We start from the raw sequence: 24,287 nt of genomic DNA, 5'->3' as shown, positions 1-24,287 counted from the left end.
AAAACACTCGCTGCGCATGTCACAGCTGCAAAGGGAGAGTAATGAGGGCTCATTACTCAGCAGCGCTCAGTAACCTGCTCAGAAATGTCATTTTTGTGCTCTTCTCTATTCTAACTTACACTCTCCAGCATTTAACTGTCTTGTTGCCATGCCAACACATTAACCATTAATATTTGCATCTTAATGTTTCCGAAAGTCGGCGAGGACGGCCCGCCAGAGGATGCAACGGCCGCTGTCTCTTGCTTTGCACAGGCACACAGTGTTGCATCGTGGGTAGGGGTCCGAGGCCCATGCAGTCACATGATCTTGTAACCTGTATGTGTTTTTTTTTTTTCTCTCATTGCTTCTCTGCTAGCTGGACTCCCATTTGTTATACTCACTGTGAAACACAGTCCTTTTCGCCGAGGCTTTTTCTGTAACGATGATACAATCAAGTACCCGTATAAAGAAGACACCATTTCCTATCAGTTGTTAGGAGGTGTCATGATTCCCGTCACAATTCTCACTGTAAGTGCATCTGTTTTGTTTTCTGCTAACAGTTCTCTTTTCCTTTTCTTCATGTGATGCTTATCTTTAGCCACATTCACACTTCTCTCTTTTGTTTTAATCTTGTGTTGCTGCTCAATACATTATTCTGTAATAATGTATGTTTCAGAAATCTTTTTTTTCTGTAATAGAGTTCAAGGTTAATTGTCATTTTCTTGTGTAATTGCAGGCATTAAGAAAGCAAAATGCTGTTGCTCCCAGCCCATAGCAGCGTGATTAAAAATATCTAAAATTTCCTTAAAAACAACAACATTACAACAAAAAAACACACAACTAAAATCAAATAGATTAGCAGCACAGTGCATTAAAGTGCATTTTGAGAATAAAAAGTGCATTTTCATGTTTCACTTTCAAAGAAATGCATGTTTCAGGTCGACTGATTGTTTGGTTCGGCTGATTAATCTGTGCTGATCGATTGTGGCAAAACTGGCTCCGATTGAAGCCGACGACTGCAAGACAAGTGGAGGAGCTGCTTGTCTTTTATAATATCAGCCTTCTCAGGTGGAATTACTGTCTTTGAGGGGAAAAAGATAACTAAAAAAATTAAAAAAAATCACTCCCTTTTAGATTTTTTACAGTTAGTTTAATGTTGATTTCTACATTTTGTCTTTTTTTCTGCTCCAAACTCTTGTTATTATATCAGCCTTCAAAACTCCACTGTCGACCTCTGCTTTGCACTATTTGAACTTGAAACAGAAAAATGACCTGAGGCAGACCTTTATTTTGAAATTTCTCAGCCTCAATTTTAGTCTGCAGCTGCAGTTTGCAGAAAAACACTAAATATGGCAGACGTAAAACTCTTTACAAGCTGCGCAGCGGTAACCTCGGTCAGCTGATGCCGAATGGAATTGAAAAAATGTGATGGCATGTAAAGAGCCAACAAAAGAGACTCAGTCAACTCAGGATACAAAACAGAGAAAATATCCTTTTACAGAAAGTTACCGTGCTGCAGGTTTAAAACAGATCTGACAGGCAACTTCCAGTTTTTATTCGTGTAAAACATTTTCAACAAGAGGAATTCATGAGTCATTCTTCTGAACAAGTCACATATAGTATGAACACGTGAAAAAGCTCAAATACACAAAAATGTTTCTCTATAATAAGAAGAATCTAATTTAAACTTTTAGATCTAACAAAATTATACATGTTATAATTATTTTAAGTGGACATCATCCTTTGGCCATTATACTTTCAACATTATACACAAATGGGTTTATGGAAAATGTACTGAAAGGGATAGATCAGATTTTTTTGAAGTGGGGTCGTGTGACTTGCTTGTCTGTTGTCAGTGTGTTACCTACAGTAGATGGTTTGGAGAAGCAGCAGGAGAACCAGTGTAGGAAGCTAAGCAATGTACTGCTGTGGACAAGATCAGGAGCAAACATGTTAACCACCTAGTCTTTATTTAGAATAATTTAACTGCTTTATCTTTTCAGACAACCTTCTCCGATGGGAAACTGCTTAAGGAAAAACAGTCATTTTACCTCGCCAAACATGAGGAGTTGCTGGACTACCGCCGCCTCGATTAGTTAGTTTATTTGTGTTATTGTGTGACTTCAGTAAACCTGAAATATCCTTCTAAGTCACCAAAGTCACACGATAAGACAAACAAACTAAGTGGCAGACCAGCAACTCCTGCGTTCTTTGAGGTAAAATTGCTGATTTTGTCAAAGGAGTTTGGTTGCTTTGAAAAGAGATATTTGGCTTATATAATGACTGTTTCCTGTTGGAACAGGCTGTGTGATGTCGAGGTAAAGAGGTGAAAATATTCTAAATATAGTGTACACTTAAACTGGTATATCTTCTTTTTTGGTGGGCCTTTTTTTAGGTGGCTAAAATACGTTTTGCCGCCGACCATGTCCGCAGCAGTACAAACCCACTTCAAAGAAAAATGTGAACTATCCCTTTAAAACAATAGTTTGACATTCTGGGAAATAAGCTAGGTTGTTTTCTTGCCGATCATTAGATGAGAAGATCAATACCACTTTCATACCTGCCCTGTTAAACATGAACCTACAGCCAGGAGGTAGTTAGCTTAGCTTAGCATAAAGACTGGAAACTGGAGAAAAAGCTGGCCTAAAAAGCTAAAAAGCTAAGTTTGTTTAATCTGTAAAGAACTGAAGTGGTGCAAGACATGAGAGTGACACTGATCTTCTTATCTTGTTCGCTGCAAGAATGTGCATATATCCCAAAAAGTCAGACTTTTGTTTTAAAATGGTTACACAATTATTTTAGATCAGATTAGGGAATATTTCTGGCTCTGGTCTGGTGTTGTAGATATTCAGTTGCATCTTAAATTTTCATTTGAAGTTTTTTTTTTTTTTTATACGAACCTCTGACTCTGTATCTCCTCCTCCTTCCCTCCTCCTTACAGATGATCTTTGGCGAGTGCCTTTTAGTTTATCTAAAGCGCATCAAATCCAAGTCCTCTTTCGGCAGCTACACCGCCTGTGTTTACAAAGCCGTCGGCACCTTCCTGTTTGGTGCCGCCATGAGCCAGTCTCTCACCGACATAGCCAAGTATTCTATTGGCCGGCTCAGGCCGCACTTCCTGGATGTGTGCAAACCCGATTGGAAGCTCATCAACTGTTCGGCGGGAGCTTATATCGAAGACTTCACCTGCAGTGGAGACAAGACGATGGTCAATGAGGGCAGGTAGGTGTCGCCATACCTCAAAACTTGTGTCTTTTAAAAGCTTTTTATTTGTATCGCCCAAAATCTAGGAATGTGCACCAGAAATATTAGTAAGTTAAACTAATTAGACCCATTAATGCACAAGGCTGGTCAGCTGTTACAGTAAGAATAAGGTTTTATGTAGGCAAGGTCCCATTCAGCACAGACATGTGGACGTTAACCCGCAAAGAGATCAGTGTTTTCTTACTTTTAGACTAGTTGGATAGTTTACATTTAAATTTCAGTTGAATCAAAAGAGACATTAGTCATCAGAAACATCCCTATCAAAATCACAAATCACAGTTTGGGGCTGCACAGCATAAGACATCTGTCTTTAGTCCCTCGATCCGAATAGTGAAAACACCTCAAAAAAAACTTTTTAAACAGCAGGAAAAAAACTGTTAATTGATTATTTAATCGACAGAAACTGAATCGCCAGCTATTCTGATATTCCATTGATTGTTTTGGTCGTTTTCAAGCAAAAAGCACCAACAACACTTGCTGGTTCCAGATTCTCAGATTTCAAGATTTGATGCTTTTATTTTTCATTAAAGATAGTAAATTGAATATTTTGGGGTTTTGGACTATTTATGGAATGGAACAAGCTATCAAAACACTGTTTTCTGGCATTTTAGACAGAATGATGTATTGATAAGTAGAGAAAATAATTAACAGATTAAAGCAGTAACGATATATAACTTAATTTATATAGACAATTTATATTTGACAAGGTGTTTTGACAGACAAAGCATCCATACAGCAGAAAGCCAGACAAAATTAAGCAAAATAAAATCAAAGTTTAGTTTTGTTGAGACTCTAAGAACAATAAAAACAAATAAAAACATCAATAGAAATAAATAGAAATAAAAATTAAAAAAGAAGAAGAAGAAGAATGGTGAGAATAATCATCAGTTGCAGACCCAGTTAAATGAGTAAATGATTTAACAGGTTCATGATTTCTGATGTTTGTTGTTGAAATGAGCTCCTCATTTAAACTTGCAGCACTCCAGCTTCTTGTTTTGTTGCTCAACAGATTAACGAAATCTGAGAGAAAATGCCCTGCACTCCTGCGATCACCATTGTTGTGCAAGGAGCAAAGGTCAAACGCGTCCGTATGCATGATTATGTAATTCATAATGGTGATAAAACAATTATCGTAGCCCCTGTAAACGCGTGCAACATTTCAATACGTGCACACAGTCGACTTAAGGCTCTGTGTTGAGGAAGATGCAGGTAGAACCACTGGCAACTCGCAGGACCAGAGATGGTATGATTTGATTTGTGTCTTTATCAGCGCAGAGCAGAAGGAAGTGTAGTGGGAGGAGCAGAGGATATCCACTTCTCATTGTGATGTAGGAACGACCAGCTGTAATTATAGAAGCAGAAGCCTGAATAGAGACATGAGCTGTGCAGATTGTATCAGTGTGTTAAGAGGAGTTTATTGTTGGATATGAGGAACTCTGTAGTATAATTCAAAAGCACAATAACCTACTTTCACCTACACGTACAATAAAACTGATTTTAATAGAGTATGAGTTGTTTCCCCTGAGCCGCAGCCTTTTAGTCTTAGGAGCTGAGTGGAAATATGCCCACCCACCCTCTCCACCCTCCCCCCCTGTCTTTCCTCTGGGTTATCTGGTGTACATTTACCAGGGTGTGGTGCATAATCGTCGATATTTCCTGGAGCTCCGTTACTACTCTGCAGTCTTTTTTTAATGCAGCGTAATGAGACAAACATTTATCAGCATGTTGAAAGAGGGATCCGGTGATTAGAGGCAGATATCCAGAGCTGTTAAAGAGAGAGTCTGGATTATTTCATGTGGGGTTTTATGATGTACTTATCGATATTGCAGTGAACTTCTGTGGACAGGCTTCAATAGTAAATAGTGTACACAATATTTTTTGATATTTTCAGTGCTTTACCTTGCTGTCAGACAGCCTTTTTTGCTAGGAAATTGCCATTATATAACCAACCAAACTCCACTGGCAAAATCAGCAATTTTACCTCACAGAACGCAGAAGTTGCTGGTCTACTGCTGCCTTAATCGACTTGTTTGTTTGTGTTTTTGTGTGACTTGAGTGTGTTAAAAGGTTAGTTCAGATTCACCAAAATCACACAATAACACCAATAAACTAACTGGTCAAGGCAGCTGTAGACCAACAACTCCTGTATTCTGCTAATTAAAATTACTGTTTTTGCCAATGGAGTCTGGTGTGTTTGGACACAGCCATATTTGGCTTCTTTAACTGTGGTCTCCTGTTGGAAAAAGCTGTCTGACGGCAAGGTAAAACAGTGAAAATATTCTAAATATATTGTACACTTAACCTAATATTGATTATTGATACATTGCTTTGCTTCCTACACCAGTACTCCTGCCGCTTCTCCAAACCACCGTCTACTACAGCAAATACACTGACTATGGATAAATGCCTCATACAACCCCTTTTCGAATAATCCAAACTATCCCTTTAAGATTGCTGTCGGGACTCATTATATTTCCATCTCCTCTGTGTGTGTTTGTGACGTCCTGTTGGTCAGTAACAGAGCTAATAAGTGCAGCAGGGGAGGAGAAAGTGGATCAGGCTCATCTTACTGTAATATGATCCCACTCTGGTTCGGTTTAACTTCCCACAGAGAGAAGAGGCCGACTGTCAGAGCTGTGTGTTTGTGTGTGTGTTTGTCTGCGTTCAAGAGGCGAAGATGCCTGCAGCAGAGTGCCTCAAAGGTTTACTGAAAAATATTACTTCTGTTATAAGATGCAAATAAATATTTCATTCCAGTTGATGCCGTTAATGTGCAATGAGTGGAGCCTCAGAGGGTCTCAGCACCTGCAGATTTAATGTGACGCCACAGAGGAAGTACAGTACAGAGGTCGGCAGTATTATTGTATTTGCCAGTTTTTGTTACTAAGGTAGGACTGATGGGCCTGGCTTGTTCACTACCAAACGATGTTGTGTGCTTAAATGACCGGTGGGTTAAACGGATTAACTTAATGATTTTAAGATGAGGATTTTGGGGATTTTCTGCTGTGTTCTGTTCACATAATTAAGTTAAATATCTTAGGCACTGGACGGGTGAATGGAGAAAACAAGCAAAGTGAAAACATTGGTTTCATTGTTCACCATTGCTTTAAATGTCGTACGCTAACTGATTCCCGTGGCGTTTCAATTTAAGAGGACTACACCCCTTAAATCTGATGTGCTTGCAAGCTCAGGTTGTCTCTTTGTAATATAATATAACATACCTTGTTGGGGAAGCTAATTTGAAAGCAGAACTTTGCAAGATACCGGTTACTTCACACTGGAAGAAGATGAACGACAGCAAAGCTGCCATAGGGGGGAAATCTAGCTTTATAAACTAATGGTGGTAACATTTGCTAATTACTACTAAACACAATGTAGGTATTTAGTCATAAACAAAGTATTGAACAAATTCAAATTTTAACAGATTTTTTTGCCAGTTCATCCATCATATGTTGAGATATTTCAGGAGATTAAGGTAAAAATTTGACTTGTTGATGATGCTGAATTGAAAGGGACCTTGAAAGCCTGTAGCTGATCTGCCGTTAACAAGGCATCATTTATTTAGTCAGAAAGCAGCCTGCTGACCGTGACGAACTGACAGTATTTTTTAAATCAAGTCCACAAAGTTTATAAAGTTTCCCTCAACTCAGCAACTCACAAAACTGTGTGATTTTTTTCTTTTTAGAGGGAGTCTGATTTGCTGCCGCCTTAAATTACTCTTGCGCAGGTTTTGCTCTGGAAGAAAGAGATCCAGTCTCAGTGAAGATAACGGGAACGCATTAATAATCTGAGGTGTAAACACGAAGGCAAGATCGGATCTTTTACAGTTCGGACACAGATCCCATTTTAATACCAGGTGTAAATTGGGGTGCAGCTGACAGACCAGCGTTGTTATTTCCAGAGCCGTGGTGCCAGCAGGGCGAAAGAATACTCGATATAGACTTTAATAGTTCATGTGTCTACAGTGGTACAGTAAGTTTACTGCTGTACAACTTAGCAGCGTGAAACCCCTCTCATTAAATGCTCACCATATTAGCAGGTGTCCTGTAATATTACACAGTGTGTGTAACTGTTGCTGTAGATGTGAGACAGACAAACACATAAAAACACATCATTGTTATTATAAACAGGGTGTAACTAAGGCTGTGGGTGGGGGGGCTGGTAAGGCCTGTTTCTTTTTAGCTGCTGTTGTCCAACACAAAACAAACAAACACACCTGTCGGTTCACAGCGACTCCACCCGGAGCCCCACATAACAAGGGCGTGTCAGGGTGTGGTGGTATGTTAAAGAATGTATTGATCTGTATATTTAACAAGATGTTTTGTTTGTTTGCTGCAGATGCATTAAGCGCCTAACAAAGTACTGAGTCGTGTTTTCGTCTTTCATTGCAGGCTATCCTTCTACTCCGGCCACTCCTCTTTTTCCATGTACTGCATGCTGTTCCTGGCCGTAAGTATCATAACCACTCACATATTGATCTGCGGATCAATCAGTGTTAGCGGAACGTTGTGTTCAAGGTTGCAGGACAGGATAGTCTGGACATCCATGAAAGTTCTTGCACACTTGTCAAATGATTTTGAATGGTAAATACATTTTTAAAAATCAGTTATTGGCATAATTAGCATATCAAGCTTCTGAGCGAAAGTGATATTGACCGCTTCAGTTTAAAGGAATAGTTTGACATTTTGGGAAATACACTTACTTGCTTTCATGCAGATGAGAAGATCAGTATCACTATTAAATATAAAGCTACAGACAGCGACCAGTTAGCTTAGCTTAGCATAAAGACTGGAAACGAGGGGAAAAGAGCTAGCCTGACCCTGTTAAAAGTCAAATCGCACAAAAAACAAAATGTAAAAAAAGTAATTTTGGGGTCTTGTCATGGACTCAACCCAGAGCTTGTTGTTTTTATGTCTGTCCAGTAAATCTGAAATCACAGCCTGCAGTCAGTTAGCTTAGCTTAGCATAAAGACTGGAAACAGGCGAACTGTCCTTTTACGACTTGGATTTTTGTATGGATTTAAGATTTAAGCTGTTATTTAATGACTTTTAGAGGTGCAGGTCTGCAGATTGTCTCACTGTTGGACACAGCCAGGCTAGCTGTTTACCCCCGTTTCCAGTCTTTGTGCTAAGCTAACTGACCGCAGGCTGTAGCCCTTTAGTTCATGGAGAGACGAGATTGGCATCGATACTCTCATCTAACTCTGGGCAAGGCAAAGAGTTTACAAATGTATAATTAAAGTGCAGAACTATTGCTTTAAAGGTGTAGCAGTACATTGCTTAGCCTCCTGCACAGATACTCCTGCTGTTTCTTGAAACTGAAGGCGTGTCAACTTCAATCTACTGTAGTTAATACACTGATACTGATAAATACCTCATACAGCCCCGCTTAAAACACTCCTAAGTATCTCCTTAAGTGCAGCGCTTCAGTATTCCTTAATTAGCCTTTGGTGACCTTTCTTGGTGACAGTTATTATCAGTATCACTGCTGTTCGCTCAGAGAACCGCAGCATCCTTGAGTATGCTCCGTTTTGTTTGTTCGGCCCTGATAAAACTTTATAGGCTGCTGATTCATTCAACACCAGCAGATAAAAATAGACACAGGGACAAAGTCCTGGCACCAGCATAAAGCTCTCTCCCCCTCTGCGTGAACTGGAAGCACAAGAAGCAGCAGCTGACATTTAAACATGCAACTGCAACCCCCGCTTTGAGCTTTTTCTTTTCTCCTACCTGCATATAACCAGTTGTTTATGTCAGAAATTATGTGGGTCAGGAAGACTTTCCAAGTGTGTGTGTCCTCTACTGAAATACAACAAACAGAAACGCCTCTTTTAAATACAAGAAAAATATCTGGTTTGTGCCACAGTGGAAAATGACGTTAAGCAGATTCCTACACGATGACTCATCCTGCTCCAGAGATGGTGTGATATTTCATTATCAGATTAGATTATGGAGTCTGTTCCAGAGAATATGTTGAACTGATTATATTGTATCAGTGAAATTGATTATTTCAAGGCCAGTTTGGCAAAGTGGCACAAAGCTGGCAGGAGGTTTTTTCACAGAGAGGGAAACACTTGATCGCTTGAACCGTAAGAAATATGATATTAGTTGAATTTAGGAACATTTTTATAAGCTTCCTGCATGATAAGAGGAAGTAAATATTGTCGCTGATAAACTGAACCATAAAAAAAAGAGGATGTTTGTTTAATTCGGGGACATTTTATACTTGTTTCCTGCATGATAGGTTTGTCTTTTGTGTGTGAATGGAAGTGGAAATGGAAATGCACTGAGTCATCTGCGAATCACTGCAGCTCATTTTCCTGCCACTCCTGCAGGAATTCTTATCAGCCAGGCCAACAATCACGCTCCCTGTCCTTTTTAAACTGATCACCAATGACACACTTTTTTTTTTTTACTCCTTGTGACTCTGCATAGTTCAGTATTTTAAAAGCGTGTCCTGCTGTGTCTTCCTCAGCTCTACCTGCAGGCTCGGCTCCAGGCAGAGTGGGCGCGGCTGCTGAGACCCACAATCCAGTTCTTCCTGATCGCTGCCAGTGTGTACACAGGACTTTCGAGGGTGTCAGATTATAAACATCACTGGAGCGATGTGCTGACAGGACTCCTGCAGGGGGCCCTCATGGCTATACTGGTGGTGAGTCTCCTAATCTTGCTCTACATTTAAAGGAACAGTTTGACATTTTTGGAAGCATTCCAAGTTAGTTTTCTTTCATTCTTATTATTACGGCAACAAAAGTCCTTGGACGGATTTGAACTGTGGACGTCGGTTTTTCATTTTCTTGCCAGGAGTTACATAAGTATATTGATATCATCCTCATATATCAGTTAAATATAAAACTAGAAAGGCACTCAGAGAGCGCAGACTATCGTCAAGGTCAATGGTCCAGTCTATGATATGCAAATCTGCAAGCACAGCATCTATGTATATTTAGGTATATTTCCAAAACTATTAGAATTGTCAGCATGTTTGCAAAACAGCTGAAGCCTCATCATCTCAGCTAGTAATACTCATAATAGGACGCTGATTGGGAAAAAATGTTTTTTTAAGGCCTTTAAAAGTCCAGGGAACGAAGATTGTAGGGGATTTATTGGCAGAAATTGAATATAATATTCATATGTTTTCATTAGTGCATAATAACATGAAAGTAAGAATCACTTCTCAGATCTACAAAGGGAGCAGGTCCTCTTCCACTGTAGGTTCTCCTGCATGCTTAGAAGGGGAGGGTGAGATCAGGTGCAAGCTCACTACTAGATCCCACTAAATCCTGCAGACTGATCCTTTAAGTCTGGTCTGATAATACGGCTGAAATTTCACCCACCAGCTCCTCTAAAGCTCAGTAATTAATACTTTGTTGCTCAAAACAGTATTTTAGTTTTACAGGGATTCTTGTATTTGAAACAAGTTAATCAGTGAGTGTTAAAAGTCTTTGGTAGGCAGATTTTTACATGTATACCTGACCGCTTCCCTGCATTTGTTTATGTGTGACTACGGCCTTAGACAGATCCATGCAAGCTTTTCCCCGTTTCCAGGCTAACTTTCTCCTGGATGTAGCTTCTTATTTATCAGACAGACATGAGGCTTTTTATCTTAAAAAAGAGGCCTAAAATACCTGTTCCTTTTAATGTTACTGAGTCATTGCCTTTGAGTAACCTGAGTACAGATCCAATTAATTCAACCTCATTCCAGTCTATTTTTTTTTTTAATTCTCTCCTTCTGTTGCAGGTCTTCTTTGTGTCCGACTTCTTCAAGCCAAATGCAGATACCCGTAAAGAAGCGGAAATCCCTCACACAAACCTGCAGGAGAGCCCGACAAACGGAAACCACTTTGAGAGTCCCAACTAAGCTAATCGAGAGGCGGAAGAGGAAGATGACGACCTCTCGCTCTGTCCAAACGCACACCCAGGATTCCCAGCTCTCTCCAGCCTTTCATCTCACGCAAAATCTTCATCCAAATACCCTGCATGGATTTACAGTTTTCTTGATTCTTACTTCAAGGAAGCTACTGGAGGACTGTGCATCCCAGAAGAAGAAGAGGCTTTAAAAAGCTGCACCTCAGGCCTGTTCAGATTTTGAGACTTTTTAATTTTAGGCGATTTTTGTCCACTGATTGTCCCTCTGGAAGGAAAAGTGTTGAGTTGGCCTGTCCAAGCCTTGTAGATTTACTTAACGGACTGAGACAGACATATTGTAGGTTGGAGGCTAGAGATCCTTTAAGGACAGGGAGCAACATTTTATTCATGTATTTATCTACTGAGCTGGTGGGAAGACTTTACTGCACGCACCCACTAAAGGGTCTGACCACTGCTGGGAGAGAGAGGAGGGTTGGAAACCTGTGAATGTAACCTTGCTTTGTGCTTTTCCTGACCTGGAGTCAGTCTGCTCAAGGATCTGATTTATTAGGATCAGCTTTTAGGTCGACTCCAGCACCCAGAGAGACGTCTGACTCTCACAGCTTTGCTGCCTTAAGTCCAGTGTTAATTAAAAGGGCTAATTATAAGAGGAATGTTTGTTTCAAGGCTGGAACATGCTGGATGCCAAAGTGATCCTAGACTAGAGGCTTTAAAGGATAGTTCTGATTATTTGATGTGAGGTTGTATGAGGTACTTATCCACAATCGGTGTATTACCTACAGTATTTGTTTAAGTGTACGCTTTATTTAGAACATTTTCACAGCTTTACTTTGCAATCAGACAGCCTTTTCTTACAGGAAACTGCTGTTATAGAAGCCAAATACCGCTTTCTCCAAACCAACCAGACTCCACAGACAAAACCAGTCATTTTACCTTGCAGTACACATGAGTTTCAAGCCTACCGCTGTCTCGATCTGTTAGTTTGTTTGTGTTATTGTGTTACTTGGTGAATCCAAACTAAACGTCTCAGACATTGAAGTCACACAATAAGACAAACTAACAGATCGAGGCAATGGAAGTCCTACAGCTCTTGTTTTCTGCAAAATAAAATGAAATGGTAAAATTACAGATTTCACCTATGGAGTTTTGTTAGTTTGTAGAGAGCAATATTTGGCTTGTGTAACTTTTTGAGTGACTCTTTTAAGTACATTGAGGCACACTAGCTAGCTTTGCTCTGATAAATTCAGACCAGTCTGCACAGTTTGCACGAGTGGTTACTGGTTCCATGTTGGTTTTCGCTTTGTAATCGTTATAGTTTGATCTGTACAAATTTTTCCCCAAAACACGTTAAAAAGCGAGACTGAAGTTTATGCAACTTTATAAGAGTAATGTTAACTTCATAATGCAGTTTTTAGGACCTGGTAAAATCATGGAAAACCTGACGAACTAACCACTCAGGCAGCGGTAGACCAGCCATGCCTGTATTGTGTGAGGTTACAATGCTAAGTTTGCCTGTGGAGTCTGGTTGGTTTGCAGAGTGCAACATTTATCTTGTATAACAGTAGTTTCCTGTCAGAAAACGGTGTCTGATGGCAAAGTAAAATGGTGAAAATATTTAAAATAGAGTGTACACTTGAACTGCGTTTTTTTTTTTTTTTTCCTTTTTGAGTGTCTAAAATGTATTTTGTTGCTGATCTTTAATGTTGACCGCCATTTAATGTAGCTAATATACTGACTATGGATAAGTACCTCAGAACCACACATCCAATAATCCAAACTGTACCTTTAAGTGGAGCTGCTGACTCCAGGTCACTGCCACTGCCGCCTTATTCTCCAACCGTCTAACCTCATGTAGTGGAGGAGTTGACTGACGTGAATCATGTTTGGTTGGAGAGTTGAAGAGTTGACGGTCAGTTGAAGTCCCGTGTTGCCTTTGCTGGACTGCTGCTGCTGCTACCACAGCTCCTGTGTATGTAAGAACTAATGTAAACATCAAGTGAACAGACAACAGTGTACTTTTGTATAATCTGTATGTTAAAAAACAAATCACCATACAGACTTTTATTGAAAAAGAAATGTTACAAATATGTACAAATGTCTAAAATAAGAAAAAGAGGAAAAATAAAGCCATTTTACTTATTAACATGAACACAAATGAAACATAAATGTTGTATTATGTCGCGAACTGTCACATAAAATTAAAGCATGACTTGTGTTGTTTACTTTCTTATCAAAATAATTTGTCTTATTATGCACCACTTTGCTCATTGTAAGCAAAAACTAATAAAGCATGAATGTTCAATGTATTCTGACCACGCAGATGCATTCACCCACATGAAAACCTAAGACACATTTTACTCACTTTAACGCAATTTTCACTGTGCACGACGCCACTCATCAGGACAAAACATGGTTCAGGTAAGTGTCTTGAACCGAAAACTGATCAAAAATATGATCTGAAGGACAAATAAATTATTTTTCTAAACCAAAAGCCAATTTATTGGCACAATATTCGACTCCAATGTGACACTAAATGAAGAATAAAACGGGGTTAATCATAACTAAAAGTGAGAAACAGCTCTTATCCTCCAGTAGCTGAACCACCCATCATGTGTTGGAAAGCTGGATCATTATAGGTAGAGACTGGCAGCAAATACAATGTCTCTCTTGATCTTCGTTATGCCTGCAGAGACAGAAAGTAAGAGCACATTAATCAGCTGACTATCATCATTTATAACTTGAGCAAATCAGAAGTTAAACAGTAGTTTCAGTGGTGTTTCATCTAATAAGAAAAGAAGAATTCACCAAAATACAATCTGCTGCTACTGGTATAAACTCTATTTTTAAGCCCAGATGCTCTAAAAGAGACTGTCGCATTTTGAAGTACACCCATCGTTTTAAATGTCAGAATTCACAGAAAGCATCTTGACGTTCATCAAACTGCCTTGACACTCCTGTGAACTTGTTTCAATTCTGGAACGTCAAACGAGGACCAGAGCTTTTTTTTTTTTCTGCCGCCGCAGTTCGTGGTTTGGGAGAACTAACGGAATAAAAAAAAGAAGGCATGGATGTAAGAAGTTAGTGCTGATGGAGCTGCAGCTCCACCTGAAACCAGGTCACAGAAAAAAAAGCAGACCAGAGGGAGGGAGAAACCATGTGAATATGGGCAGACAGATCGATGTGATATAAAAACTTTTTCATGATCGTGAGTCAAACTGACACTGTACACTTCTGTGGTGCATGATTTTTTTTAACTCCAAGTTTGATTTGTGTGCTTTTAAATACTTAATTACTCCTGCTGATTAATCATAACTGTGAGGGAGGCGAGAAAGGCAGCAGAGAGGATGGAGGGGGGGAGGAGCGACAGACCAGCGCCGCCTCCTCCATGAAACATCTGTCACTGCACTGCATTACTGTAAATCATGATCAACCGTCCAGGCACCGTCTTTCTCCCTCGGCGTCTCCTCGCTGTGTGCTGGTGTTCAGTTTACTGTCTGCTGAAGTGTAAAACTGGTACAAATGTTCAAAGTGAAACTGATGTAAATTATCCAGCTGCCCTAACACACAAAAATGAAACTGACCTGAAAAAAGCTGAGTGTTTTTTTTTACTAAAGAGATAAATTAATATTAATAACACTATTAAAAACTGCATAGATAGTATACACAGTGACTTTTTGACAGTGTAATGCTGGTTCTGGGTTTGGCATTTCAAACCTAAAGCCTGCAGTGCGCCATAGGAGCGTGTGTTTGGGCCTTTTACAGCCTTTGGGATGAGGATGATTTTCGCGCTAAATTAATGTGCATTTTTTTTCTTGAATTTTGATTATGAAAATCCCAGATGTCAGGCTTTTCAGAGTGCATTCAGCACAGGGTTAAAACGATTCCAGATTAAGATGAACACTGGGGCTAAACGCTTCTAAGAAAATAGTGAAACCTCATTCTAGAATGAAAAACATAAGTCAGCCGCAGCAGTCAGTCATTTTTAAGCAAAAATGTCCAAAATTCGGTTTTAAAGGCGTCACTTTGTGTTCTGGGAAATTGTGATGAACACTTTTCATAAATTTTTGAGACTGAAAAATCGATTAAGCATGAAAATAACCTTTTTTGGAGCTTGTACAAGTGCACTGTGAATTGTACAGACCTGAGCTCAGGTTAACTCTGGGTTAAGGTGCTAGATTATCCCACGGTCAACTCTTTGCCCTGACCTACGGATGGCCCTGATTGATTAATTAATGACTCTGGTGTTTCTTACCTTCAGCAAACTTGTTCTCCAGCTCAGTGTTGCCTATGGCCTTGGCTGCAGAGCACATTTGTCTCAGCACCTCCTCCAGACGACGCATGCAGCGGATGATGCTCCCTGCAGGAGACACACACACAAATACACAGTGTTTAGTGTGTGAATCTTTGTCTTGTTTTTTTTTATTTCACTGCTGAACTCCAGCATTAAAAGTCTGATGCAGAAGATCACAGCTCAGTTCTTAAACTTAACTGATGTCAGCTTCTCAAATGTGAATATTTTTTAGTTTAAGTTCTCTGTGACAGTAATCTGAGTATTTTTGTCTTTTGGACCAAACAAGACATTTGAGGATGTCAAACTGGGCTTTGGGCAATAGTGATTAACATTTTTTGACATTTTCTGGACCAAACCACTAATCAATTAATAATCTATTAAAATGAGACAATAATCAACAGATTAATCGATGATGAAAATAACAGTTAGTTGCAGGCCTAATGTAATTAGGTGCCAGTTGTGAGGAACAGAGGCAGTGTTTACATGTCAATTACATGCACAAATCATTTAAAATTTGTACATTTTATGTTTCTTAAAAAAAAAAGTCTTTTTTTTCTTGAGCATCTTTGTCTCATCATCGTACACGAGCACATCCAATACTCCCTCAAGTTTCTCAACTCTGGATTACTTCCTCATTACGCTGACATGTGATGTTTTACAGCTGAGGTCACTGTTGGGAGTCAGAGATAAAAACTGAGGAGAATGATGGACTCTGAACTGGATTCAAATCAAACCACAATAAATCAACTGGCCTCTAACAGCCTCCATGATGCTACACGTGAAAGTGAAGAAATCAAAGGGGAAGTGGATTTATTAAGGCCATTTTGTACCTCGGCACAAGTGGAAGACGGATTCAGATCAGATCCTTTACTTGACTAAAAGCACAAGTATTTTCAGCAAAATGTTCTTAAGGTATTAAAAGTTCTCTTTCTGGAGAAAAATGACCCATCACTGATATAATTCATGCATCAGTGTGTGAGCAGCATTTTACTGGTGTAGCTGGGTGACGTGGAGTGATTTTAACTACTTTATATACAGTTTAGTATTTTAGTTGAGTGGTTTTCAACCTATGGAATGAGCCCCTTCAAAGGGTCACAAGATAAATGTGAGGGATCATGAGATGATCGAGAGGGAACAGATGAACAAACAAAGTTCTGTTGCACAAATGTGTTTTTATTTTTCAGACTTTTCTCTAATCCTTTTTAATGAAATAATTAATAATTTAACCTCTTTGATCTGCACACAAGGAGCTTAACTCTTCTGGTGAAACACTGGCTGTTTTTTTGGGCCTTGAACAACGATTTCTGTCATGTGTGTTTGATTTAAATACCTTCAAAGACGTCCGTCATCTTGCAGATTTGGGCAAACGTGGCGCCGTTCGCCCAGGCGTACACCACATCCATCAGGTGGGGTTTAAACTGGTTTAGATACGTCTCCTCGTCCACCTCCAGCTTGGCGTCCGCAGAGACTTTGGCGATGCGCTTTGCACACTCCTGAACACACCAAGAAACGACAGAATTCACATTTCCATCACATTCAAACTTAAGACTCCACACAAAATCTATATATGTTTTTTGGTGTTGTCTTACCTGCATCTGTCTCAGGGGCGCTGCGAGTTGTTCAGTCAGTTTGGGCATCTCACTGGCCTGGAGGGCAAAATGACAACATTAATGTTGTGAGAGCAAACATTTGTTTTTCAATTCATTTTGTAAGTTAGTAAGTCCTTTTGAAAGTTATAGACAGGAACCAACTTATCAGCATCAGCACCTGCCTGATTATTAAGCCATTCTTGGTATTAAAAATAATAAAGGCTTTCACAGGGAACAAGCCTCTGTTTCCTCTTAAAAAAAAACCTCAGCCATTATAAGAGCAGGCTCGACGCGTGATGCGTGTCAAGAGTTGGACAGGAAGATCGATACCACTCTCATATCTGTTCAAAATGAAGCTACAGCCAGGAGACAGTTAGCTTAGCTTAGCAAAAACATTGAAAAGGGGCATAAACCTTTAGCCGGGCCAAGAAACAGTCCTGCATATAATCCCTTTAGACACAGCCAAACAAGCGGTTTTCAGTATTTTTGCTAAGCTAAGCTAATTGTACTATAACTGGACCTTTATAACAGATGGAAAGATGTGGTGGTGGTATCAATCTTCTCATCTAACTCTTAGAAAGAAGGCGAATAAGCGGATTTTTCAAAAAACAATTTCTAAAGGGCCATCAGCCGTCAGTACTGATGCCCTTCCCTCTCCTCCTTAAAGCTAGCGGCTTTATATGTAGCAGTGTCATCAAGTAGAAACCTTCGTCAGGTCACATGGGAAAATGCTTTTAGAAGGGCTGAAGGCTGTCAGACTGCAGCCCCTCTCACCCAGCATGAATACCCCAAAGTTAGTGCTTTGCTCGTAAACAGCGTGGTTTGTCAGTATTTTGAGGTGGAAAAGGAAAATAATGTTGAATGTGGGCTGTGTCAAAATAAAAATGGTATATAACCACTCGACTGGAGCAATGTGTAACCACAGACATGGACAAGTAAAGCAGGCTGCTGCTGATTTCTAAGACCTGCAACATTTTAATATTAAACCACATTGGCTGTTAACACCAGTAACTACTCGTCCCACATGCTAAACTGTAGGCATCATTTCTCAGTGAAATGGATGGATCTCCCATGTTTTAAAGAGTCTGTTCACATCGATTATAGTCCACTAAAAAATAACATCATTTTGTGACCAAATAAAAACACTGAACCCACAGGGTCTGGCCCCTGAACATATGTAGATGAAGACCCCTGCTTTAAGTCATTGGAGCACCTGAATGTCAAAATATGTCAGTGTTTTAGAAAACGCAAGCAGGTTGGATAGTTTGTTGTCATCTCAAGCTCAACTGGCAGCATGTGCTATTTAATGACAGGCGACAGCTGTACACACACACACACACACACACACTCAGACACAGAGAGAGAGTGGTCACATGCAAACATGACAGCTGCTTGTCATTCACTCTGTCACAAAGCAGAAAGAGAGGAAATACGATGAGAGCCATGACTGAGTTGAGACAGAAGTGTGTTCTGTTGTTCTCAGGACTGAGCCGATGATGCAGAGCCAAAGAAAAGGTTTGTTAAACCATCTGACGCTGGATTGCCTCATTGAGAGATCAGGCTTCATTAGGCAAGACAAACACACATCAACCTCGGGTTTCTGTTTTGGTTGCAGCGCGGGGGAAGAGGCCAAGAATGCTATTGGTGCTTGAAATGTGTGGGAACGTGAATCAACTGTTTACCTCAGCGTTGGAGAGCGGCTTAAATATCTGTTTGCGCGGAGAATTAGAGGAATTAAATGTGTTTGTGTGCGTTTTGTTCGTACATTCTCCTGGAAGACGAAGCAGGACAGCAGGGCGGTGGCTTGTTCCACCGTCAGATCATTGAAGAGACCGTTGAAAATCATCTCCGTCAGCAGGAGCTCGTCACCACTGGAAAGATTTGCACACAGAGAGTTAATGATTAGATGATAATTTATTACTTTATCAAACAGTATGTGATACATCTCTTCCTTATGTGACGTGGGCGGTGAAGTTAAGTAAGCACAGGTGAGATCACATGTCCCCTCATGTTTCAGCCTCAGCACTCTCATTTCCCAGTCACTGTCTATCTCATCAACAATAAATAGATCTGGGTGAAAGTGGAAAAGCCACCATCACTGCAGTGGTTCCTCATTTATAACCCTGAGTATAACACTGTCATATATGCTAGAGTTCACTTTTTCAGGCATAAAAAATATAACCAGTTAAAGTATACGGGTATGTTACTAGTTAACTTGACTTGTGACTTGCTTGACTTGAGCAATGATATGACTCATCTAGCTCGACTTACAGCGCGGACTCTGCTTGACTTGCTTGCTTTCGTCTCACCGCACTAACTTGAGATTTGCTGGAGATTTGAAGGGACATAAATGTGACTTGCGTGTGTGGCTTACTCCCAACTCTGAACTGTAGTGTGCGTTCTGTCCTTCCTCACCTGCTAATTTCACAAGCCACTCGTCCTTTCATCTCGATGACATCAGAAGGACTGGCGAATCCGAGGCGTCGCAGGACTCTCTTCCTGCACTTCAGCTTGTCCATCTGCAGGACGGTCCGAGCTTTCTTCAGCTCTCGCTTGGCTGTTCGAACGTCTGCTGCGATCTAAAAAACGCACACATAAACAAACCAAAGCATTATTACACCATGCAATCTTCACCTGATGTCGACTCGTTAAAACTCTTCCAGGGTTTCTAGAAAAGATTAATATTATTAAATGCACTGTGAAAACTGCCAGCTGTTTCGTGCATGAGATCATTTCAAACGCTACATTAACTGTCAATGATGGAGTGGAACGTTTGACTTATCTGACAACTAATGTTCATCTGCCTGCTTATCTGTCCTCAGTAATGTCCATTATCCATTTTAACCTTAAGCTCTTGTTATTACAACACACCTCAGAGCCAACAAAGCTTTCATGCACAAAAAGATTACTCAAAAAATTTGATTTATATTTTGGAGAAATGGCCTAAATTCTCTGAACTGTTGCCGGCATGTGGGATAGTGATGAAATCCATGACATGAGCACACGAAAGCTGGAAAGTTCAGACTTTTGATGCTCCTAGTCGCAAATGCTAAAAAAAAGATCAAACATCACAACAAGTATCACAATGAACAGCTACATAATGCGTGTGGTAACAGCAGTGTAAAAGCCACAATGGAGGTGAGCTGCTGAAATGAGACTGGGGATTAGCTGCAGAGGGCCAGAGAGATGCTAACAGAGGAGCAGCTTAATCTCTTTTACTCGACCAATCAAACATGAAGTAATCCAGTTTACACTGTACTGTATAACCCCGTCATTTCACAACACACACAAGGCCACAGCCGGATGTAAATGTTTATGCAAATTGTCAAACATGGTCTGGTTTGCTCCCCCCCCCAATAGTAAAGCCAATGTGGGTGTTTTGCAACTATGACACTTTGCCTTTTAACTACTCCAATGTGAACAGAGACAAGCTGTACAGAAGTGAAGTGAACAGTCTGACTGTGTCATTGTTCTTTCAGTAAAGCAGAGCACAGAATCCACATGTTGCTAAATTAAGAATAGGAGGACATTATCATATCTTTGCAACTGAATGTGCATCAGGCACAAGATTTAATTTTGAACGGTATGTTAAACCTTACAACCAGGATTATATTCCATATTCTTCCCACTCTAAACTAATGAGCTTCTAAACTTATGAACTAATTGAGCTAATAAACTTGAATGAATAAACCTCTGTGAATTAATTGACACAACACATCCAGTATTCACCAGCCAATGAAGATTTTCCTTTATCATCAGTATGGATAGACACATTTTGCTCTGATGATACTTGAATGTTTGATCTTTTCATGAAAGAATGTATTTATTTTTCGAGACTGTTTTATACTTTACTGTCTGCCCGTTTTTGTTCTGGTCTTTTCCCCAGGAAGGCACAGAGAGAATTAATGGAAGAGAGACCCTGTGAATGACTCGTTTCCATTTGTAGGAGAGTTGTGCTGCTGTCTCACAATAAAGTGTTTGTAAGAAAAGTCACAGGAAGTGAGCTCCTATACACAGAAAACAGAGCTGGACTCATTACACAGACACCCGATAAAGATTTTTTTCCCCTTGCTTGCTATAATCTGATAAGTTTTCTGTTATCTGACTTGTAACTGAGGGCGACGGCCCGGTAGGAATAATGTTCTTGCTCCCTTCCTGTGTTTGTCTGCGTGAGTATATATGGCTAAAGCCAACCTGTCTGGAAGGAAACCACAATGGAAGGTCACTGATTGTAATCTAACAAAAGGTAGCCAATGCAGAGGTGAAACAAAGATAAAAGTAATTCATATTTCAATAGCAGCAAATCCCAACTGTGTTCTGCCGTTAAAGGTTTGACATTTATCAGGTTTTTCTATGGCTGACCTTTAATCCTCCCACACACTGAAACACACATTTAAACAGTTTCTCACCAGAGCTTTCTTCTCACAGAGAGAATACACAGACTCCAAGTTGGGATCACTGTGCAGGGGGTGGGAGTACATGCGGTGCTCAAAGGCCTCCACTTTCTGAATCACTTTCTTCAGCGCCGGGTCTTTGATGCCCATGTCATCGATGGGGTCGAGCACAGGAACGCCATCTGGGAAACGTTTCTGCACCTCCTGCAGACAAAATGTTTGGAGGGAAAGAAAAAGAGAGCAACGGTTCACAGGATGATTTCTGTTGAGTTGTATCAGATTCTTTCATTCAAGATGGCTGTGATTTGTACCTGTATGGACTTGAGCATGAGCTGTCTGTTGTCATAGGGCCTCAGGTCTTTGGGGATGTAAAGACGGACTGAGCTGATGGATGTCAGGAGATGGAGCATGACTGGGACGACCTGGACAAAAAGACAACAAAAGACGAGACATGTATCAATCATTCAATCAATCAAACATTATTGATATAGCACTTTTCAATTTAAAGTGCTTCACGGATGATGGAAAAATTCGATAATGAAACAGAACAAATGAAGACTGGTGGAGTGAAACAAAAACTATAGATGAAATAGAGTAAAAAGACAAAAAAAAGGATAAAACTGATAACATGACATACAATAAAATAGAACTCAATAAAACTGAGTTAGATAAAACCAAGTACACACTAGATTAAACAGATTTAAAAAGGGAAAATGGGCTTTGGAAAACTTATTTTTCACCATTTTCTGACAATTTATAGAAAAATGATGATAAACCTAAATAAAATAAAGTAAAATAGAATACAATTATACAACAATACAAAGTCACATCTGTGTACATAATATGCAGTGTGAGCTACCAAAAGGAACTTTCATATGTTGCTGATTTTAAAGCCCCCTGTGGAAAAAAGGGGGAGTGTATTCACTGCTATAACCACAAAATAATGTAAAAACTGAAATTATATAAAGAAAAACCTCTGCTTGCTCCTTTCTAACTGGCTAACGGTTACTTTAATTGGGAAAATGTAAACACAGGCTCAACTATTACGAAAAACTATGTGGATAGTTTTGTTTGCTCATTTAGAGGCATCAGTATTAAATTGACTGTTTCATAACCAGTTAAGAACTCCTCGTAGTAGATTTAAGTGTGTTTTTGTGTTTGTTGGACCCACCTGCATCTCTCCAGTCTCCCCCGGAGCAGCAGGTTTAGCAGCCTCAGTCGCAGCATCTTTTACACTGTCTTTACTACAGTGGACCAAAACCTCCACCACATACAGCGGCTCCGACTCTGTACTGGTCTAAATGAGGAAATGCTCATTAGTCACAGCCACGAGTAAAATGGATTCACATTCATGTGACGCCATGACGACGACTTACCTTCACGTTAGTCTTCTTGCAAAAGTTTACGACAACTCCCCAGCCGAAGTTGGCGTCTTCATTTTGTACCTGTGGGATCAAAACAAAGAGCCATTAAATAATGTGTAAGAACCTATAAACGTTGTCATCAAACTGTGAAAAGTGCGTGAGGCTTTACCTTGACAAGTCGGCCAGGCTGCAAGAAGGGTAAGCAGTATTTGGGTTTGTGGATGAACTCTTGAATGTCTTTACCCAGTTTGGCAAGCTGTTGTCTGATTTTGAAGTAAGTGACCACACTCTCTTCATTGGGAATCTCAATGGCGTGATACTGCTCCTCATACGTCTTGATTTCTGCAAAGGAAAATCACCGATATGATTTAAGGTCAACCTAGAACCACGATGCAACAGGACAGACAATTTACATCATTTTATGTCAGCATTTCAGCACCTCTTGAAGGCTTTTTGCTCTGATTGATCCGCTGGTGATCAATATTTGCTGAAATTCATTCTAGACTGTTAGACTGGTCTCTATAAATGCCAATCAGAAGAACCAAAATTAGTACCATGCAAGCAACACATTTGGGTAGATTTTCCATTTGGCAGGAAAAATTCAGAATCAAAATAATCACGTAATATAAAACTATGTTGACAGTCAACAACATTTTGGTGTCGTTTACAGGCCAAATGTTTCTGTCCTCTGCTGTCTGTGTTGGCATTTAAACACACACACAAGGACAGGACTTCATGGTGCATTCAGGTACAGCTTGTAAATTCTGAAATCAACATTGCTTTGTATCCATGAAGGTTGATTAAAATAGCAAACTTTCTTTAAAATTTTTATCAGCAAACTCAACCATATTCCTATACCACAGGCCCCCAAGTATCTCTGTGATTACTTAAGATATTTTAAACATATATTTAATACGCAATGAATCTTGTTTGTAATAGTTTAACAAATAAATAAACAAACAAACCTACATGATAAATAGAAGGCTTCAAATAGTCCCTGACGATTATTTTCACTGTTGATTAATTGTTTAGTCCATACAATGTCAGAAATGGTTAAAAATAGTTTAGTGTTTCCCAAAGCCCAAGATGGCGTCCTCACATGTCTTGTTTTATCCACAACCTAATGATATTCAGTTTACTGTCATGCAGGAGTAAAGAAACAAGAAAAATTCATATTTAAGAAGCTGGAATCTGACAATTTTGACTTTAAAAAAAATGACTCAGCTGATTAATTGATTATCAAAATAGTTGGTGACAAATTTAATAGCTCTGGCTGATACTACTTCCTGTGATTGGCTCCAGAAATCCTGATCGGAGCACCCTTATTTTCTCCACATCCACCTCTCGCCACGGAAAATAATTCATACCAGACACTTAATCATGAAAGCTCTCTTTGAGGAATCAGAACCAACTTGCAGTCAAAACAGTCAAATTTGTTTTAATCTTCAGTATGTCTCAAATGGAATAGTTTGCTATTTTTTAATTATGCAAAATACAGCCTCCAGGAAGTCTAGAGTCGAGGTTCTCGACTCAAATG

General features: G+C 39.7%; 2 protein-coding genes across 3 annotated transcripts in view; one reads left to right on the top strand and one right to left on the bottom strand.

Annotated features, from left to right (window-relative positions):
- Nucleotides 1–13,418, top strand: part of plpp1a (phospholipid phosphatase 1a) — a 21,702-nt gene extending 8,284 nt beyond the window's left edge. The window contains exons 2-6 of one of the 2 annotated variants that reach the window (XM_084745513.1): nt 356–507; nt 2,921–3,201; nt 7,635–7,692; nt 9,719–9,895; nt 10,985–13,418. In XM_084745513.1, coding sequence (XP_084601639.1) covers nt 356–507; nt 2,921–3,201; nt 7,635–7,692; nt 9,719–9,895; nt 10,985–11,104 — 788 coding nt within the window. In that variant the 3' untranslated portion in view covers nt 11,105–13,418. The remainder of the gene's footprint in view (nt 1–355; nt 508–2,920; nt 3,202–7,634; nt 7,693–9,718; nt 9,896–10,984) is intronic. The other variant, XM_084745511.1, reaches the window with a different exon arrangement.
- Nucleotides 13,126–24,287, bottom strand: part of mtrex (Mtr4 exosome RNA helicase) — a 26,794-nt gene continuing 15,632 nt past the window's right edge. The window contains exons 17-27 of the mRNA XM_084745510.1: nt 22,920–23,092; nt 22,763–22,831; nt 22,558–22,683; nt 21,698–21,808; nt 21,402–21,590; nt 19,408–19,571; nt 18,758–18,863; nt 16,993–17,049; nt 16,734–16,896; nt 15,365–15,469; nt 13,126–13,795 (exon numbers count right to left, since the gene is read on the bottom strand). Of these exons, the coding sequence (XP_084601636.1) occupies nt 13,743–13,795; nt 15,365–15,469; nt 16,734–16,896; nt 16,993–17,049; nt 18,758–18,863; nt 19,408–19,571; nt 21,402–21,590; nt 21,698–21,808; nt 22,558–22,683; nt 22,763–22,831; nt 22,920–23,092 (1,316 nt within the window). The 3' untranslated portion in view covers nt 13,126–13,742. The remainder of the gene's footprint in view (nt 13,796–15,364; nt 15,470–16,733; nt 16,897–16,992; nt 17,050–18,757; nt 18,864–19,407; nt 19,572–21,401; nt 21,591–21,697; nt 21,809–22,557; nt 22,684–22,762; nt 22,832–22,919; nt 23,093–24,287) is intronic.

The sequence above is a fragment of the Lutjanus erythropterus genome, chromosome 20 (genome assembly GCF_056507025.1).
Source record: "Lutjanus erythropterus isolate fLutEry1 chromosome 20, fLutEry1.hap2, whole genome shotgun sequence".
Classification (NCBI taxonomy): domain Eukaryota; kingdom Metazoa; phylum Chordata; class Actinopteri; order Lutjaniformes; family Lutjanidae; genus Lutjanus; species Lutjanus erythropterus.
This window is presented reverse-complemented; position numbering and strand designations above follow the sequence as displayed.